Here is a 19,947-nt window from a genome sequence, read left to right as displayed (position 1 = left end):
ATTAGTTAATTAGGAAACCAAGATGACGTCCCTTGTCCACAAAACTATATATTTTCGGAAAGCTTATTGTATGAATTTTAAAATGTTGTTAGTATTTTCTTTTTATGGACACTGTAGTTTAAAATATGCACAAAAATGTGCTTTTTTGGTCAAAAGTGATTTAAAAAAAATTAGCTTCTAAACCATGCTTCTGTTACCTGTCAAAATTGGTTTATGGGTACATCTGTTTACTATGAAGAAAGTGCCGTCTTGAAAACCTGTCTACCAGTTGTCAATTTTGCAGGGCAGCAGCTCAAATTTCACTAATTCAAGTTTATGCATAAATTAACACCCAGGCTAGTTGTCTGTACGATTGTTGTAACACTGTTCAACCAAAAACAATGCCCCGACGGCGTTTTGAAGCCAAATACATTGTCAATCATTTGTGGAAATTTTCAAAACAAAAGGTCAAAGGGTCTAGGAGCTATTTTTTTTTAAAGTTCTGGGATGTGCACAAAAAAGAAACTGAGATAATCGCTAATTTGCATAACAATTCACTCAGTCAGAAGTTTGCTAATGCTCATAATTAAAATGGCTGTAACAGTTCCAAATTTAAATGTATTATCGTTTTGTTAAAAGTTAAATATAGTACATAATATGGAGATCACCATGTTTCTTTTTGATTATTTATGTACAGCCTTGCTAAATCTTGCTAAGCATTCAAAAGAGAGAAAGTTATCTATTTTTAAATCGTTTTTCGAGTATTTTCCACTATTCACAATTCTACAAAATTGTAATAGACTATAGCCAAGACTATTTGGACAATTAAAAAGCACAAAAAAAAAATTCACTCCCAAGTGCCCACGAACCTGCATCTCTACCTTAAGGTAGAAGCCTACTCATAATTTTTGACAAAATTGGTCATAAATCGCATGACAATGTTCATTAGTTTATTATGTACAATTATGAAGTAATGTCTCATGGTATAATGAAATAGCATTATTTTGTGTGTTACAGTTGTGCTTTTTGAGAAACGTGTCCTATTTTCTTGCCATTTTTAGAGCAATTTCATAGAATACAATGTTAAAGAAAAATTGCATTTTTTGACAATTTTTAAAACCCAGATTTTTTAAATAATTCAGAACAAAAAGTACTCCATTAAAAATATATTTTTTCAGCCCATGTCACCAGGCTAGATTTTTAGATAATATTGCATAATACCTCTGCCATAGGAACCTATGGTAAAAGCATTATAATAGTGCCAAAATGGCGACTTTCCACTAAAATAAAACCATCAATTTCTCAAAAATATGGACGGTGACCCCCCAACTTTTTTTAAAGTCAATATCTTTATATTACCTTTGAGTCAGTTTGTCGTAAAATGAATAAATTCTGGGTTTTTTAATTTATGAGTCGGCCTTTACCTTAATATGGTACTTCCACAAGTAACCAATTTCATGAAACCACTTCCTGGCAGAGAGAAGCATTGGTCTTTGCAAACCACAGATGGCAGTCATTTATAAACACAAAAGTAATGCAAAATGTCAGAAATTTAAAGTGATTTATTACTAAAACCGATTCAGTTAAATTCAAAATGATTCATTTCAGTAACACGATTCATGATGGAAGGTCAGTAGAGTTACATATTCAAATGGAACACTTTAAACTTTAATTTGAGCATTATACATCATTGCAAATATTGCAACAATTCAATGATTACTATCGGTAACTTCCACATCGACCAATTATTTTGACAAAGTTCACAACAACTTTACTTGTGGTTAATGCACTGATTGCAGGAAACGTTTCTCCATAAATATATACAATAGAAATACTATCTTCTCCATTAGAAGCACAAAAAAGCCAAAAGGTTCATCTGGGTGGAATAAGTATAATTAAACCAACACAAACTTGTTTTCAACAGGGCATTTACATAAACATATGCACTTCTAATAGAGCAAATATGAAAAAAAAATTTAGTTAAGGCCGTTGATGCGTTAAACCAAAAAATAAACTTTGTTTTGGTGTTGGACAGGTTTTACCTCTTTGTTTACAACCAAAGATCAGCAAATTGTATCCACAGAACAGAAATACATTTTTATAAAAGAAATGTCAATCGCATCTTCACTGCAGTATTCCTCCTAGTAATTGCACAGAAAAAGTATAAGCTAGGCTTTAAACAGAAACATAAGTAGGCATATTATAGCTTATAACTTGGCGTGTATGATAGCATTTCTGTGCCACATTATTTACATTTCATAAGCCATTATTTTTTTTTCTCCAAAACCAAGCACATTGAATGTCACTAGAGATGCCATTCAACTGAAAAAAATAAACATTTGTTTGACAATGTTATGATTACAATTCTCAATAATTTAAATATAACAATCTCTGAAGTCGTTTAAATACCCTGCCCAAATTGTTTATCATTGCAAGGTTATTCCAGACTTGATACTCCCACAAGCCACAAACAAGAATAAAGTCATATTTATAATATAATGGGGCTCTTAAAAATTAAAAGGAATTCTAGCAAAGAAAAGAAAGCCGACACATAAAATAGACACTTCAAAAAAATAATTTAGGTATATATAAAAACATTTCAATGTACAAGTCAAAAATTTCACTAGATGTCACTTCAAACTGATTAAAAACAGAATAATAGAATGGAAACTTTTTTGTCTATGAAAATAATTAAATTATGAATAAATGAAATCATAAATAGTTTTAAAACAATGTTAAAACACAACTCCTTAAACAGTGAAACTGTCCTGTGGCATGAGTTATAGTAAGTATGTTTTGTACATATATATACATCATTCATACACACTTCAATTCATTGTTATCTTAGTTGGGAAATCACATCACTGTACATTCAAGCTGATATTGCACTTCTATAGCTTGGCCATCAAACTGGATGGTTTCAAACTATATTAAAAGTTCTTGAATCTTGATGACAGACCCGTCGTTCTACTACGTTCTCCTGCCCAGGATCTGGACTTCAGTCTGAAATGTCGTAGGTCATTAGCATGATCTTTGTGAAGCATAATGACGTAGTTTTTTGGGTCACAAAATTCCTGTGAACATAATGAAAAACAAATTGTTAGAAATCATACAACTTTATTGCGCAACGAAACGCCTAAAACTATCGTAATTTATTTATAAGTAGCCCACTGACATAAATGACATGGTAGCTTTTTTAGTCCCAAAATTACATTTTTATTTTATCTGCACATTCTTTCTAGGACTTCTTTATGCAATCATGGGTGCCAGAATCATGGCACAAGTACAGTAGAAACGTGCAATTTATCTGTATACTAAATGCAAAAATAAGCATTGGAAATATGTCACTAGCAATTATGTTTTTAGTACCTTCTGTGTTTCATAGAATTCTTTATAGCCCTTGTGCAAGAGATACAATTCAGGATAATTCAGAGCTGGATAGTTGTCTTTGTTTGCATCACGGTCCTTGTTTCTCAGAAATCTATACAACTTGGGAGCTCTTTCTGATGAAAACTCGCAGTGAAATATAAGAACTTGTGGTTTTCCACTCTCATTTCGCTTACAATTTCCTGGTTTCAGGAACTCTTCCATGATAGCATCCTTTGTGTAAATATTCTTTGCTCCCTACAACAAGAAATAAGGAGTTGCTGTGTTAGTTTAATAAAATTATTTTACAAACTACACAAAATATGAAATCGCAATGACAACAAAAGAAATTTAATTAATGGTGATTGTGAAATCATTAGCATGCACCACTGGTTATATTTAATGTTCTGTTGAAGTGAAATTCTCAGTTATGCCGGCAGAATAGTAAACCATGCACCATATTTGATGTATTGGAAGCACATCTCCAAGAAGACTACATTTGCATGCAATGTGTGCTGGAACATCGAAATAAACTTATTTGGACCACAGCCATACCTTTATCATGTACATAATCACATTTGCTCCACTAATAGAGCAAATAAACATAGATGCATAGTGCTGTATATGTAATGAGGGTAACTTGTATAATAGCCATACCTGTATATGTCCTCCATTGTATTCGTATGGATATCTACAATCTATTATCTTATAGTCTATATCATATTTATTATTCAAAACGTCTCTCATGGTCTCTGAACTGATAGACTTCAAATCTTGGTGATTGCTTTTTGTCAACGGTAATGAAAATGCCTAAAAGTAAATAAAGAACAGTTAATTAGTTGAGTGCTAGGAAACAGTAAATTCAGGAAAATTACCTGAAAATGCTAACTTTCTATTTTATTTTTGCATTATTTCAAAAATCTTATACTGTTATCTGGAGCCTGTAACTGAAACATTGTTGCCAAGCTAAATTGACCTTGAGTGGTATTGGAGATGAGCCAAGAAAATGAAGTGTTTGCCTATATAACTTGGCTCAAGTCCAATATTTTAGCCTGAACGCCTGAAAAATATTATACTAACCTTTGAAAAGTCTCCTATAAGGTTCTGTTGATCACCTCCAACCATAAGTGCTCGATCAATATGTGCCGTATTAGCTATCGATTTGGATCTATTTAGTTTACAACTGGGTTCAGCCTGTAAAAAAATCAACAAATAATGAAGAATATAACCGATGTTTCTTTGTTAGATCTTTTGAACCCAAACAATTATTATATTGGTACTGGTATTTACATATCATGTCCTCTAATCACCACAGAATGCACAATTACCCAGCTCCACACTTCTCAATGATTAGGTCTTCATGACTGAAAATTGTCAGTCAACTTCTATTTAAAGACGCTAAACGACCACATGGTGACAGTATATAAACTTTCAAATTGTCAAAATTAGTTGTGTGTAACTGTAATTACTCACCCGAGTGGTGAATTTATCAAAAACAGATTGACTTGCAACAGAACATTTTCTTTTACTCTGTATAGGACTATGCATGTCAACTGGTCTTTCAGGTCTTTTCAAAAATGAACTGCTTCTGTGCATACTGTTCTTAGTCCTGGACATTGCACAAGGTACACTGGGAGAACGAAAAAGTCCACGCTTTGTCCGCGATCCAAGAGTTGGGGTGTCTGTGAATTTCGTTGCTAGATTAAGAGGTAGATCACAACAGCCGTCAATACTATCACTTCCCTGGTCAGTGTGGATTGGAGCACTGAGAAGATTGGACATCCCTGAAATCTCCATAGGATTACTCTGGAAAATAATAACAAGTCATTAGGTTCACATTCTTATTACAAGTTGATAAGTGGTATCAACAAATTAGAATTTCTTCTAATAAATAACTTACCTCAAGTGCTTCAGTGTCCAACAATTCCAAAAATCCATCATCATCATCATCTTCTGTACTTGTGAGTGTTGATTTTGACAACGAAACAGGACTGCCAAAGTTGAACTGAAAAGACAGGGGAATAAAAAAGGTAAATAATAATGATGATAGTTGCATGACAATGTATACATCTTGTATTAATGTTTAAATATGAATGTTACATGCTGAATACAATACTCACCAGTGTAGCTGGGGCCGAGATGGGCCTCTTCTTAGGAGGGGTTGATCCTGAGTAATTATTGCTACCATTGCCAAGGGGTTTCCTTGGTGGAAGAGGCTCAACAAATTTAAAATCATCATGTGTAGATAAGCCAACTTTAGAAGATGGACGAGCCTGGAAAAATAACAATATTCCAATAAATACACAGCATAATATCATTGCATTCCGAGATTGTGTTGAATGTGAAATAGTTAAAAATAACAATGTACCAATAATCTTAATTACCATAGAAAAATTTTCTTTCTCCTGAAACAATGTTTTTTCAAATGGAATTGCACTATTAATGAACTGTATGTCTTTATTACACTGCCTGCTTGCACTTGTCAAACTCACAGGCATCGAGTTGATTCTTTTAAACGCTGATGGTCTCCTGAAAAAATAATACAGTGGGAATATGTAACGTTGTGCAATCACCTCACTCAAAGACCACTATTCCACACTGTTCAATCTACCAGTAAAAACAATGTCTTTGAAAGAGATAAAATAAAGTATCACATCTCACTGTTGGTCATGACCACCATCCCTAGGGGCAGGCAACAGATCAGGATATTGTCCTCGCAAACACGCGTTATTATTTAACTGTTACCAGTATGTAAAATTGTGACCTCGACTTGATCTTTGTGTGTACTAGTCAAACAAATTAATTTGTATAATAAAAGCCCATCAGTAACTTACTTGATAACTAGTTTTTTTCTATTAATAACACATGGGAAATTCTCTCCATCATTTGAGTTTTCACTATCAGATTGAAAGCCACTACTGCTACTACCATTGCTGTTTTCATTCTGGTCAGCCTGGTTGCATTCATTATCAGCACTCAGCATTGTGGCAAATGAAAAGCATGGTTGATCAAAAGACCTGGCAATAGAAATGAAAACTAAAGGTTATTTACTTCCAATGAACCTGGGGGTAAACTGAAAAACTGAACTAAAAATCAACATTTTGTTTTCAAGAATTACATAATTAATATTTTACTTACATCTGAATTGCAGGTGATTCAATTGGACTAGGAGAATCAAGACAACAACCTGAAAACAAAGAAATGCAATTAAATGTAGGAAGTTTTTTACACTGGAAAAATTCTAAGCATTATAATTACAATTAATTTGTATGTTTTAAATATGTGATTGAGTAGTTAGTTGAACCATTTTAATTCCTTCTGAGGAATTGTAAGTGTTTCAATATACATAAACAATATTGACAAAAGAAATATTGAAATTCTCAATTCTTACAATCCATGTTTTATACACCAATTTAAACAAGACACCTCAAGGATTGACAGTACCCCAGATGGCAAGCATGAGTGAAGAGCAGTCTTTTAAAAGTACCACCCTTTATGAACTGCATTTACATATCTAAGGCGACCAACTTCCTTTTCATAAAGACTCCTCAGCACAGCACAAGTGACAATTCTGATGGCAGCGTGTACATTGAGTGAATCTCTTTGTTCGATAAATACTATAACTATAACTGACTAGTCTAAGGAGTCTTTTTTGTGAGCATTTTTCAACATACCAGTGTATATTGTTACCATCTGGCACACTCCAGTTTTAATCAAAAAAATTGATTTGTTTTAAAACAAATTATGATAAAAAGCCTTCATTAGGTATTCAATTAACACATGCTGGAATAATAAGCACCTTTGTTTATTTGAGGAAGTCTTTCATTAACATTTGTGGTGAAATGACAAACCACAGAAAGAAAATTTGCATCTAAATACCTTTGTGCATGGAAGGCAATTTCAACAGCTGGTCACATTGGCACACTCCAAGACAAAGAATCAATTTGTATATAAGTTTACATTTGTTATTTTAATAAATAAAGAAAAAGAAAATGTGTTGTAAATATTACCTGCATCAGAACTCAGAGATGATGGTCTTTGTGGTGTCGATGACAAATCCAAATTTGAAAGAGACAGTCTTCTTTTTGGCGTTGCATCCATACTGTGGAAGAAAAATTAAACAAAGACCATTTCAGAAACTTCATTGATTAATTAAAAATTATATTCAAAATACTAGGAATTTTTTTTAGATCACAAATTATTAATATATCAAGTACCATAAAGGGTTGGTGCAATGTGGCATAGCAGCTGCAGTCCTGTAAGGACAGATAAGAATGTTTGCTAAAGGAAATTATGTGCTTTAATGCTAGGTAACAGTCTATTGCGCCAAGCAAGTGTATTCCCCAAATAGAATTTTATGTTTAAAACTCAAAGCTTTTAAAATAATTAAGTATAAAATACCAAATAAAATTTCAACCTGGCAAAATACAACACCATATAAATCATAATTTTTCAACAACAAAAAAAATGTAGGATTAAAATTTTAAAAACATAACAAAAAGGCATTGTATTTACATTGGGTGTACTAAAAAAAAATAAAAGAAATGAAAACTATTTGATCCAGGAAAAAATGTATACAACTGGTTTTTACTGAATTTGTAAATATTAGTAAATTTATATTCATAAAATACCTTGTGCTGAGTCCACTCAGATTGAGAGCAAGGTCAGTCATTGGAGAAAAGCTGGAAGCTCTGCTCACAAAACACGGAGAGTACATTTCGTTGGAATCGAGTGGTAGAGAAAGGCTTCCCCTTGCTGTTGATTGTGTTGCCATCGTTGCGGATGATAAAGTTACCAAATGTCAGTAAAAATTGAAACGTTGATTTAAAATAGACGAGGGCGACGCTATCCCAGTATGCAGTATGAACTATCTGTACACGTATTATGGAACGCTGGCCTTGTTCCAAATGCGGAGTAGTTGAGACTGAACCGAAACCGGACCAATTCTTCGTTAAAATTGCACTTTTCCGTACGACTTAAAAACAATAAAAACCGCATACACTCAGATCCGACTGTTTGTCGTCAGAAAGTCAGTTTATATAAGCCATATTTGTAATCGATATTGCAGAGACCAGTGTATTTAGAGGTGGAGTGGTGCACCAATATGGAACTTCACTTGGAACTTAGTGGAATGTGATCGGTCGGTCGTCTGATCTTCCAGATTCTTCGCAATATTTTCTTGGTGCTGACACAGTACATGCGTTGCTGAACGAGTAATGTTGTGATGAAACACACGGCACCAGAGTTTCCTTGTTAAATGCAAGAGTTTTTGCGATGGGCGGCAAAAGGTTTGGATGAGATAAAATGACGCTCCTACACACTACGCCTGCCGCTTTCTTGTGTATCAGCTGCGCATTCAAGGGACCCGCGGGTCGACTGACGTTTGAAAAACAACATCGCAACAACCAATCAGAGAGCAGGAATAAATGCAGGCGCCAGGGAACAAGGTAGAATATACCATACCCTAATAGTGGGAATGTAGGTTATATTTGTGAGGGGTAAGTGCAAAACAATTTAGCAATCAGTTCATGAGTTTGGTACAATCTTGTTTATTTTTAGAATAAAAGTAATTACATTCATGTCTGGGGAATCAATTAGAAAAAAAAACGCTCGATAAGTGGTCGTTAATATTATGATATATGTCACGGCACCTCTTTAATGATATGAAGATGCCACACATAAATATTCTATTTTTTACATTTCAAAAAAATATGCATTTATTTAATCTAGTAGTAATATGATTTCAGTGTCGTATAATTAATATTTGGAATAATTCGATACAATCGCGAATTACTGTAATTCCGTGATACAATCAACTCGACCAAGGCAAATGTTCATGACCCTAGATAAAAGGAATTTGTGTTAATGCGCAGGCGCAACAAAATTCCGCGCCAAATTCGGAAACTACAACACAAAGCTCTAACAGCTGAAGTTGTCTGCGTCTCGCACACAGTTTTCTAATTCGAACCTCAATTTTCCACGAAAAAAAGCTTATTTTTACTGTAATATTCTCAGGTATGGCACCAATACAGACAGATGGCGCGAGGAATCTTGAAGGACAAGACGTTTACAGGAGAAGGTCTGAACATCGAGATCGCGAACGAAGAGCTTGTCATCAACGGTAAGTGCGGTCAGACTAACTCGCAGTCGCACATTTTCCCAAAACTTGACCTTTTTCTCTGCTTAGAAACAGTTTGATCCATATTCCTGTGTCGAACAGCAGAATCGGCAGTAACAGTGAACGAAAGTTCGATTCAAAAATATCATACGCCCAATGTATTTATGCATTCTTCCGGGTGTAGTCTTTCGCGCGCATTTCAACGTGGCGAGTCGCTTTGGTATTTGTGATGTTTATTTTCTATTGTTTCAATTCACACTGCCTCTCATTTGATGTGACCATCAATAGACTGTTATGAAGTAACCATGGTGTATTTCAAGTCACCTTTGTGTGACTATAAATAGCTTTAGTCTTGGACTTGGCTCTGATTGCAATTGCCTTCTTTTATTTAAAAAAAACAAGATTGACATTTTTATTTTATTTAATGTTTTTTATTTCACAGGGAAAGAAGTGACAGGAAAAGAGGTGATAGATCTGAAAGAGGACCTAGTCCACTGAGAAGTCCCAGAACATACAGAAGTAATGGTTTCAGTGCAAACAGCAGGTGAGTGCTGGGCTGATTGTTCTTTATTCTAGTTCAGTAAGTCAGATTCCAACAAGGCCATCAAATTAAAGGTCCTTTGTGTTCACAAACTATCAGCCATGAAAATTAACACTCGAAAAAGATGAATTTCCCAATTGTCAGATTTGTTTTTCAAAACTATTTTCTGCAAAGTTGGTTGACAATTTTTTAAAATAGAAATTTCAAAAATGAAATGCATACTAATCAAACTATAAGAATTTGTTGATGGCCGTCTTCTGGGGTCAAGTGCTTCGCTGACTTCTTGAATGCCATTGATATAATATAAATGATCAGTTATAAATTAATAAATGTCATGAAAATTACTATTTGATTCGATTGTTACACAAAGATGTACTGATTAATCAGAAAATGTAAGCATGTGAAGGTCATTCACACCAAGCATTAGAAGAATAGTTCAATGTGTTGATGCTAGCTGTCAATCAAGGTTAAAAACTCTCAGTGTTTATTTGTTTGTTACCAGGGTTCAGCCCAAAGGTGGGTCATCACACAATAACATTCAAACATTGTACATTGGATACTAATCCTCCAACACCTCTAACCCCAACCCCCCTCAATGTCACTTTAAAAATAACAAAAAACAATGCTTCTAGGGTGTAAGGTATACAAAAAGAAAGAATAAATTTATCAACACAATCCGGGGGGGGGATAGTAGTTCAAAAGAAAAAACAAAGTTGTTCAGTTTTTGATGAGGCAGTTTTTAATGTTTCATTCTGTAACCCCATATGTGGTCAATCAAGTCAATGTGAAAGTACATGGGGCTGATAAGATTAGGGTTGACGCAAGCTTTTCATTTTCATATTGCCTCCTGTTTTAGTCGGTCTGAGAGAAATGTTTTATACATGTAATAGCCTCGAACAAAATGAGATGCACCAAATACAAAATAATAGTCAAAATAATGCTTTCACAGGGTGCAACTTGTCTTCTACGTTTGAACTACAGTATATTCTTCTATGTTCAGATAAAATAGTGAAATAGTGACCATTTGTATTTTAGCAGGCGGAGTACTGATAATAAATCTGGAAGAGGAGCTAGCCCGCTGCGAAGACTGCGAACTTACAGTGATGACGAAGATTGTAGTTTTGCTGGCAGGTTAGTGATTGACAGTAGAGAGCCACACACCATTTTCTTTACATCACAACGCGTGTTACAAATATGATCAATTGTCAATCAGTGGCCTTGTTGCCTTGCATCACTGGGAGTTGTGGTAATTGAAGTCCCTGGATAGGGTGTCAACTTGTACTGGACAAGTCTCTTTTTTCACCCAAAAATGGAGTGTTGTCACAGGTTTCAGTGGCTGTCTGGTGTTTTGACAGGTTGTGAATAACCATATGGTTTATTCATAGGTTTAACAATTCTCATGTGCTGAAATAATTACTTTAGTTTAATTTTCTAAAGTTTCAACTAGTTTCTTGCCTATCCCTGGGTGCAAAATAAAATTTTGGATAAAGCTAAACATTATACCTTGTGGTACAGTGTTCTCCACAAATAAAATTTAAAGAGGGGTGCTAATTTGCATAAAATTAGCATATTTAATTTTCATATAATTAGCATACTAATCAAACATTTCAAAGGAAATTCTTAGCACTTTTATATTTACATCAATTAAATACTGTGTACAAGTACTATATTAATGTTCTTGAATTATTTTGATGAATAAGTTAAACCACTTGATGTGTAAAAAAAATATAAACTTTGACAAATGAAGAATATCAATTTTATTCTTTGTAAAAGTGTAATGGAACAAGTTGTGAAATTCTAGCCTTTCATTTATGCAATGCTTGTGATAATCACTTCACGCATTCATTCATTGTTTTTTGTTTATTTATTCAGCCAGTTTTTCCCCAGACATCAAATCCATTGTTCTAGTTGTCACCTATGCCACTATCTGTCTCTTAGTTCTTTGTTTTATCGCCTGTCAATTAATAAGAGGTCTCTCAATAACATTGTCGGGACATCTTCCGGGACTGTGAAACAGCCTGTCACCGAAAACAAAGGAGGGTGCTGAAGATAAAAAAGAGGGGCGCAAATAAATTAAAGAGGGGCTTCGCTTCGCCCCTCTTAAACCCTTCGTGGAGAACACTGAATACTCAACTAACAATACAATTGATATTTGATCGGGGTGGGAAATGTGAATGCAGGGCGCACAACTACCTATGCAGGGCGCACGACTTCCAATGCAGGGCGCTGCACCCTGCTTAAACCCCTCGTGGAGAACACTGGTAATAAAGGCTTAGTCATCGAGGCTATTCATATTGCTGTTTGTTCGTTGTTGGCGTAAACATTTTGACTTCTTAACAAACATCAGCCCTATGGCTTTGATGTGTTCCAGACAAGGTGTGGTTCTGCTGCAACAATTTTTTTTTCTGGAATGTTACGTCAATGTGAAAAAATAATTTTTTTTATGAATCTTCTATGCCGTTCATGTGCATGATGCCTCGTAATAAATACTACAATAGCAAATGGATAATATAGCAATTATCATATGCATAGCCGTATAGTTATCCATGTTTGGGTCAAATAACAGATCGATGAATGAGTGTGATTTAAGCACAAGCAGAGGGGTCCTAAGTGAGCCCTGACTAATATAAACGTGACTGCTGTAATCCCCCTGCAAACACAAGAAATTAAACATTTTGGCATGTACAGAGATCCCATAACATGAATTGCTACGTTCACACAACAGCATTTTATTGGAGCCCTACGGCTCGAACCAACAATAATGGCAGTGTATGAGTGTTTGGCTTGAGCCAAGTTCGGCTCCAATAAACCCTAGGGGTTGAGGCCCGACTGTGTATTTGCATTAGGGGCCTATTATCGGAGCCCAAACCACGCCCTCAATCGTCGTCTTCAAGTAACCTCTCATTTCAATTATGGTGGAGACAACATCTTTCATAATTTCACGCAATTTCCAGCTTGATGCAAACGTACGCGTCCTAATATATATTTGGCAGAGTAAAGAATTACTGCGATAGATTGATAGCTCAACAGGTAACAGAAAAAAATGGCATAAGAAATTATGCAACAAAATTGTTTTAAAGACACTAAAAATAAAAATCATAGAAGCAATCACTGTATGGTGACGTGTTCCTAGTAGGTTTAGATTCTTCCATAGTCCCTCTATGATAGAGGATATAGGAACTGTGATTCTTCCTAGTAGTTTAGATATCATCACAGTTGAATAATTACAAAATGGTAATTTTGCATGACAATAACTTAATCGAATAATAGGGTGTAACATATTTTAGCTGCCGTGTTTCCTGTTTATTCTTTTCTTACCTCTATACTCAGACTCGCGACTGTTTCTTTCTTTTTCTCTCCCAACTCAACGGCATGGTGCCATGTAAAGAAACAACACAAGCACGACACTAAAATCGTTTTCAGTCCAGTTTTTTTCATACTAATTATTTGAGGGCACTGTTCCGTTTGGCTCTGATCAAACTGAATCAAACTCTGGCAGATCTCATTTCTTGTTCAGCTCCCGGCCGTATGACCGCATTGAAGATAATCTCCTGTTAATCTGTAGTTCGGCTCCAATGGAATGCTGCCATGAGAATATAGCAATAAATAATAACTTTATGACACAACTAAATCGTCAGAGGATTTAGTAAGGTAAAGAGAATAACAAGACATATAAATAAACAAATGTAAAAAAAAAAACTTTAAAAAATCTTTTAAAGGAAGGACATTTAAGGATAAAATGCTTTGCATCATCACGTGAATGTAGCAATATATGCATATCATGAGTATTGTAGACAGTGACTGTTTTTTTAATTAAAATAAATGTTTATTTTGAAAAGAATTCATTGTTTCCGGCCTCCGATGTTTGTATTATTATTATATGGTCTTAAATTAAATAACATTAATGGCTGGATTTCTACTGCATCCGCAACTTTAATTTTTGTTGTTATCCTAATAAAAATGTAGGCCAAAGGTATTTTATAGATCATCATGCAAATTACCCTGTTCACCTTTCAATTGCAAAATGATCCAGTGTGTTTTGTGCCAGTACAGTAGATAGGTTTTATATTAGTAGCATTCATGCACAGCTCTTTAGCAATACCTTAGCCAGTGCTAAGAAAACGTGTATGAATGCTTAGTACAAGCTCAGAAATGCTAAGTAAAAATTAAATCTTGCCTGTTTTTAAGACCCGGTTCAGAGCCTTAGCACAGGTTAACAAAGCGTGCATGAATGCTTAGCACAGCAGGGATCGAAATACCCTGGTGCACACTGCACTATGCACCTAGATTATTAGCTCGTGCAAGTAAACTCAAAATATAATGTGCACGCTGTGCATGTAGAAATTAACACACCATTTTCTCATTATATTCACTAATTAAGCCTAAATTAAGTTCAACCAACATTGTGAGACAACTAAAAAAAATCAAATTCTTTCATGATTGCATCAATCGAGAACTCGTAAATTTTATTTAAATTTTAAAAATGGTGCATTTCACAACAAGTTAGTGCAGGTAAATTTCAAATTCAACATGCACACTGTGCATGCAGGGAAAAATTTCTATTTCAATCCCTGCACAGGCTAAGCGTCCCAAAACCATTATATTCAATGTTCATTTCGAATATTTACTATTATATTCATAACTATCCATTTCAACATGCCATTTCCGACATGACAATCGACATGAACCCACATAAATTGTTCCTGAGATAAAAAAATAACTGATGATGAGACTCTGTGCTACTGTGTTATCTGCAATCTGCACTTTCTTACCTTCCAAGCTTCTCTACTGAGCAGTCATAGTTAAAATGACTGAAGATTTTTGTATATTCTTATCAATAAGTTCCTCAGCGCAATTGGGTCTCTGATATGCAAATATACAAGATTAGCCTTTACTTCGTGTAGCATGAACACTACTATTAGCAATAGATAAGCTTAGCTTACCAAAGGTTGTGCATCTTTGCTGGGATGTTGTGACTTCACAAGTCTGATTTGGCTACAAGTGTTTTCTGGATTTTGTAAACATGTGTACATAGTCAGCAGAACTACAGACTTCAAGTGAACATTCAAAAATAATTTACCGCTGATGCATTTTTTTTATTAAACTATATTTCTGCAAATGCCATGACATTTTGTAACATGTGGTTAATCTGATAGTAAATCATTGGAGTAAACTTTTTTTTTTTTTTTTTAATTCAGCAAAAACCAAAATCAAGTAAAAAGATAACTTATGTATCTAGTTTTCCCCGAATAGCTTATCAGCCCAAATTGCATTTTTTTTAGCTCCCAGTAAATTGCAACCCAAGAAGCCACAGTATTAAAGGGGCACCTTCCAGTTAAGATTAATTTTACAACAAATTTACTTTCTGGATTAAAATAACAATGGATAACAAAAGATAGATTAACATTGTAAACAACATAAACAATAGTGTCCCATGATTCTTTGGTGCAATCCAAGGGATTGAGCAGTTCCCCTTTAAGTGTTGCATAATCCTTTGTTGCACCTGGTCAAACTGCACACAAAAGCTAATGCGTTATGAATAGTGTAGCTAATAGCAGCTGCCATTGTCTAAAGATTTAATGTAACTGTCCTTCATCACAACTGTAATCTCACTGGTGTGTGATGTTATGCTTAGACACGTTTACTTTATCAACTCATACTCAACTTGTATCAAATTTACCATCAGTGCTATACAGGAAACCCAGTATACATATCATTTGCTATAAGCTTCGGGCAACACAGGACATTTCTTGAACTAAATGTATTTTATACCGTCCCACCAGAGAATATGCGATATATTAGGAATAAGATCAGTTAACAATAGATAATTGTTATGCAGATGTTTGAATTTTAAAAACACTGGGAACGACATGAGCCACTTAGTATTGATTACACTGAATGCTGATTTTAAGTAGCTGTTTATGTCGCTTCCAGAGAACATGTTGCAACACTATTTTAAATTAATGAACTTAGAGTAAGTGTACTTTGGCAGTGACTAATTGTTTTATTGTTCTTTTCAATTTTACATCAGGATTTGCTCTATTATAGTGCCTTATTGGCTTTTGAAAAACAATTACTTTGTCTGAAATGAAAGTTCGATAGGTGTTTATGATGCTTGATTAAATAAAATTTATAACATCAGGTTTGTACTTTGGTCTGTTTAACAGTTGCATGATTAAACTGTTGTAACTGTAATCACCATGGATACCTATGCATATCATTCCGATCAATCGTTAATATTGATTCAAATCCTGTTTTAGGATTGAACTTGAAAACTGGTTTTGAAAAAACAAAATGGTTGTCAGAGCCACTTGCTGGAATTTTTCAACATAAGAATGAGTTTGAAAAGAGTTTGGTTGAGGTCAAATAGTGTTTGGCTTCGTGCCAGGTGTGATTGGCACCAGAATATTCAGCCTTGTCATGTAGTCCCAGACATGTGGAACAATGTATATTGACTTTGTGAATTAAAACAAATTTAGGGGTGACAACTGTGTTAACCTAAATTTGTTCAAGTTAGGAACCTAATGCTCAAGTGTGTAGGCTTTAGAAATACCAGTTATATGGTATTGAAACGATACTAATCCTGAAATTAACCACTGACTGGCATTTCCATAGTTACCTCGATGTTATAACATGTTCAGTAAATTAAAAGTGCGACATCAAACAATTGAAAACTACAGTTAGCTCTATCAGTATTGCATGTGTTTATATAAATAAAAGCTGTGTGTATGGTGAAAACTATTCATTTTTATTCAGTATGTGATATGTGCAACTGTTGGTTAACATATGCTTCATTGGAGATACCCTTCCAAAAGACCATATATGGTGTTGGACCAATTACAGTGCATTGTGGTACTGTTAATTCAAATGTGTATACTACAGTAATGTTGCTATGGTGCAATGTTTTGTGGTAAATGCTACTTTAATTGAAACGAAAAAAGAAAACCATTACTAATTTGTATTTCTCATTATTTTGTGTTCGCAGGAGAAATCATCGGTATTCTTCTGAAAGGAGATCTGCATGGAGGAGAGTAGAGGAACCAGTGTCCCCAGTGTGTAGCTATCTGAATGATTCATACGACTTCCCACCTCTAGGTAGTCGAGAAAACAAGTAAGCAATAATTAATAGCTACTTAACCTTAACATCAAGAGTGAGTGAGTTTGCTGTTAAAATTTGGGTAACAATTTGTTGCTGTCCAGTTAACTTACTGTAAAAGCATTAATTTTCACTGGTGTTCACTGACATTAATGTGTTTGAGCATGTTTTACTGGGTTTTAAAGTTACAAAAATCATCTTGTGAAGTAAAGAGTTCTATTGTAATTTTCACACATTAACTCAGTTTCACTCAACTTTTCCCATTACTTTACAGGTACACTCCTGAAAGTCAGCGCAAAGAGGCAAAATCTCTCAAACCTGTTAATGATTGGGGTACTATGGTGGAGGAAGAGGAGGAGGAACGTCAAATGGCCAAGAGGAAACTAATACTAAGTGCAAGCAGTGACAGGTAAGAAATAAATTCTCACTTTTAGACAATTTATGCTTTCATGTTGCTGCAGAGCTCAATTGAGAATGTGAAGCATGGAGACCATAGAGGAAATTAACTTAATGCCCTACCTTTCAATGAGACCAAAGTATTTTTAAAATGTTTTGTCCTAAAAATGAGTGTCCTCACAATTCTGAAGATCAAGCCCTTGACTGCTACATTCATAGATGTATAGAAATGATATTTAGGAGCCAACACTGTACTTCTATCCAACCAATCATTCTCAATTTACTGTTGTTAAATTTCAGCTCGCGAGAAAGAAAAGAGAGCAACAGTTCAAAAAAACCAGTTGAAACCGATGAAAGCATACTTCTTCGTAGACAGAAGCAATTGGATTATGGAAAAAACACCGCAGTGTATGGAGAGTTTATTCAACAAGTTCCAAGGTATTTATTTACTGTGTTTACTTGCAAATGCGCAATATTAGTTAACTCACTTGCCCTAACAGACTTCAACATACCAGAAAATTGAGTTTTAAGTTATCGCCATGTCCTGATAGTCTCTTATAAGATGGAGGATTCATGGAAAATGATATCAGATAATGGCAATGTACAAAATATCACAAGCTTACTACAGGAAAACGACAAATGCATTAAGTTCAGCTGTAATGCCATTTTTTAAAAATATTTTTATTACAGAGGTAAAAGATGCAAGGACCATCCACGTACGCCCAACAAGTACCAGGTCAGCAGCCGCAGGTCGTGGGACATGCAAATTAAGTTGTGGAAGAAGAAACTACACAATTGGACGGCAATGTCTGGTGACGAGAACGTGTCTACTGCTTCTAGTGATGAAGCCTGTATAGCTGGAGCTGGAAGGTGAGTTAGTTGGGTTTTTGTTGGTTTACCAGTTTTAAGAGCTGATAGTAGGCACTACACAGCCATGCAGAAAAGTGTCAATTTGTCTATTTTTTCTTTTTTCGAGACCTGTTGGTAGTCGTAATTTCTAGTGCATGTCAATAGGCTGTATCTGCACAAATATCCATTGTTTTTATTGGCAGTGCAACATTAGTCGCAAACAAGATTTATTTGTTATGGAATTTCTGTAATTGTTTCAATGGCATTTACACAAGTACATGTACTGACAGATGTGTATTTCATATAAAAAAACAAAAATACAGTACTTGTTAGTTTTTGTTATTACGGAAATATTCACATATCATCAGGGATGTTTAATTCTTGTAATAATCATTGAAAAGGGACAATTACAAATGGGAGTGAGACGTAAAAAAAAAAAAAAAAAATATTGTAAAAATTTCTATTCCTGTGCTTTATTTCAGGAGAGATTTACTTTCCGGGGACAGTTGTTCTGACAGCACTGGATCTATAGAACACACTATGGATATTGAAGACTGCGATGATGCTGATTCTGCTTTTGAAACCCCATCAAACTCACAAGAAACTGACGTCATGGATGCCGATACAAGTCTACCAGCATGGACAGATGTATCTGGTATATTTCAAACTCTCATGGCTGTAACAAAAGCAATGTCCAATGAGGTCGTAGAACCATCAGCCCATCCAACAAATAGTGTGATCCAAACTGATGATCCAAAACGGAAGAAGAATTTCATCGATGAATTTGACTTGGACAGTTGTCTCCAGGATGAGGATGGAGTTGAACTGTAAATCCTTGAGAAAATCTGAATTGTTAATTGATATTTAGTACAAATAATATCAATACAGCTACAGATGAAGTGACAATCACAAGAAGCAGATGGCACATTAAAAAAAAAACATTGATGTTTCCACCTAGAATTAATCAGGTTTGACACAGACTTTTTGTTCTGGCCGTGTCAGTGAGTGAATTAGTGTTAATTGCAAATATTGAAGCCCCACACTTTATAGATTTTCTGTGGGTTGTCAATATTCTTGAACCACTCCACCCCCCTAAAAAAATCCAGGTGTGGCAGCCAGTCAGCAAATTTCTGTTTTTCAACAAATAAGATATTCATATATTTTATGTTAATCATTTTTACTTGTATATATAATATTTTTTTTAATTTCTTGTTGAGAGATTTTGTATTTTATCACACTTGGCAGTAAAAGTAATGTTGTGCCTTTTTTATCGTGTTGATTATTCATCATGAAACACCATTAGATAGATATCCGGACAGATAACAATTGACGGTGATGAAAGGCTGGTACAGATGAGATTGGTTCTGCTTTTCCTGTGGTTTAGAAAAAAACAAACTACAAAACTGTTGAAACACTTGATAGAATCAACAACCCGAGTTGAAGAGATTGCATTATGATCACTGAAAGAAGTGCATTTCAATGTAATTAAAACATAGTACTAAAGTGTTGCAATCGTAATGATTTCTATGCATCTTGTCCTGTCAATTATCTTTGTCCTATGAATTCAGTTCAACCTACTGTGAAGTACTTTATTTTCACTTG

General features: G+C 34.7%; 2 protein-coding genes across 3 annotated transcripts; one reads left to right on the top strand and one right to left on the bottom strand.

The window, feature by feature from the left end:
• Nucleotides 1–1,523: 1,523 nt before the first annotated feature.
• On the bottom strand, nucleotides 1,524–8,717 carry LOC100375817 (M-phase inducer phosphatase-like). The gene is made up of 12 exons (XM_002734901.4): nucleotides 7,977–8,717; nucleotides 7,356–7,447; nucleotides 6,484–6,532; nucleotides 6,180–6,362; nucleotides 5,730–5,874; nucleotides 5,466–5,618; nucleotides 5,246–5,350; nucleotides 4,819–5,151; nucleotides 4,426–4,539; nucleotides 4,003–4,155; nucleotides 3,349–3,603; nucleotides 1,524–3,053 (listed from the first exon to the last, which is right to left on the bottom strand). The coding sequence occupies exons 1-12, from the start codon at nucleotides 8,117–8,119 to the stop codon at nucleotides 2,910–2,912; spliced, it is 1,869 nt and encodes a 622-aa protein (XP_002734947.2). The 5' UTR covers nucleotides 8,120–8,717; the 3' UTR covers nucleotides 1,524–2,909.
• A 529-nt stretch (nucleotides 8,718–9,246) lies between these two features.
• Nucleotides 9,247–19,300, top strand: LOC100375965 (uncharacterized). 2 transcript variants are annotated; one of them, XM_006816676.3, is made up of 8 exons: nucleotides 9,247–9,466; nucleotides 9,906–10,007; nucleotides 11,040–11,135; nucleotides 16,990–17,115; nucleotides 17,375–17,509; nucleotides 17,797–17,934; nucleotides 18,187–18,366; nucleotides 18,828–19,300. In XM_006816676.3, the coding sequence occupies exons 1-8, from the start codon at nucleotides 9,363–9,365 to the stop codon at nucleotides 19,174–19,176; spliced, it is 1,230 nt and encodes a 409-aa protein (XP_006816739.2). In that variant the 5' UTR covers nucleotides 9,247–9,362; the 3' UTR covers nucleotides 19,177–19,300. The 2 variants fall into 2 exon arrangements, with proteins under 2 accessions (XP_006816739.2, XP_002734948.2); XM_002734902.4 differs by having other exon boundaries at nucleotides 9,256–9,466; nucleotides 11,043–11,135.
• Nucleotides 19,301–19,947: the final 647 nt, after the last annotated feature.

Source organism: Saccoglossus kowalevskii, chromosome 10 (assembly GCF_978046115.1).
Source record: "Saccoglossus kowalevskii chromosome 10, keSacKowa6.1, whole genome shotgun sequence".
Lineage (NCBI taxonomy): Eukaryota > Metazoa > Hemichordata > Enteropneusta > Harrimaniidae > Saccoglossus > Saccoglossus kowalevskii.
Note: the sequence above shows the minus strand (reverse complement) of the source record. Positions and strands in the feature narration are given on the sequence as shown.

Coding starts and splice junctions, on each gene's coding strand:
- LOC100375965 (XM_006816676.3), top strand. CDS start 9,363: ATGGCACCAATACAGACAGATGGCGCGAGGAATCTTGAAGGACAAGAC. Junction 17,116..17,374: donor CTAGGTAGTCGAGAAAACAA/GTAAGCAATAAT, acceptor ATTACTTTACAG/GTACACTCCTGAAAGTCAGC. Junction 17,935..18,186: donor TTTATTCAACAAGTTCCAAG/GTATTTATTTAC, acceptor TTTTTATTACAG/AGGTAAAAGATGCAAGGACC.
- LOC100375817 (XM_002734901.4), bottom strand. CDS start 8,119: ATGGCAACACAATCAACAGCAAGGGGAAGCCTTTCTCTACCACTCGAT. Junction 5,152..5,245: donor TGGACACTGAAGCACTTGAG/GTAAGTTATTTA, acceptor ATTATTTTCCAG/AGTAATCCTATGGAGATTTC. Junction 4,540..4,818: donor TTGATAAATTCACCACTCGG/GTGAGTAATTAC, acceptor ATTTTTTTACAG/GCTGAACCCAGTTGTAAACT.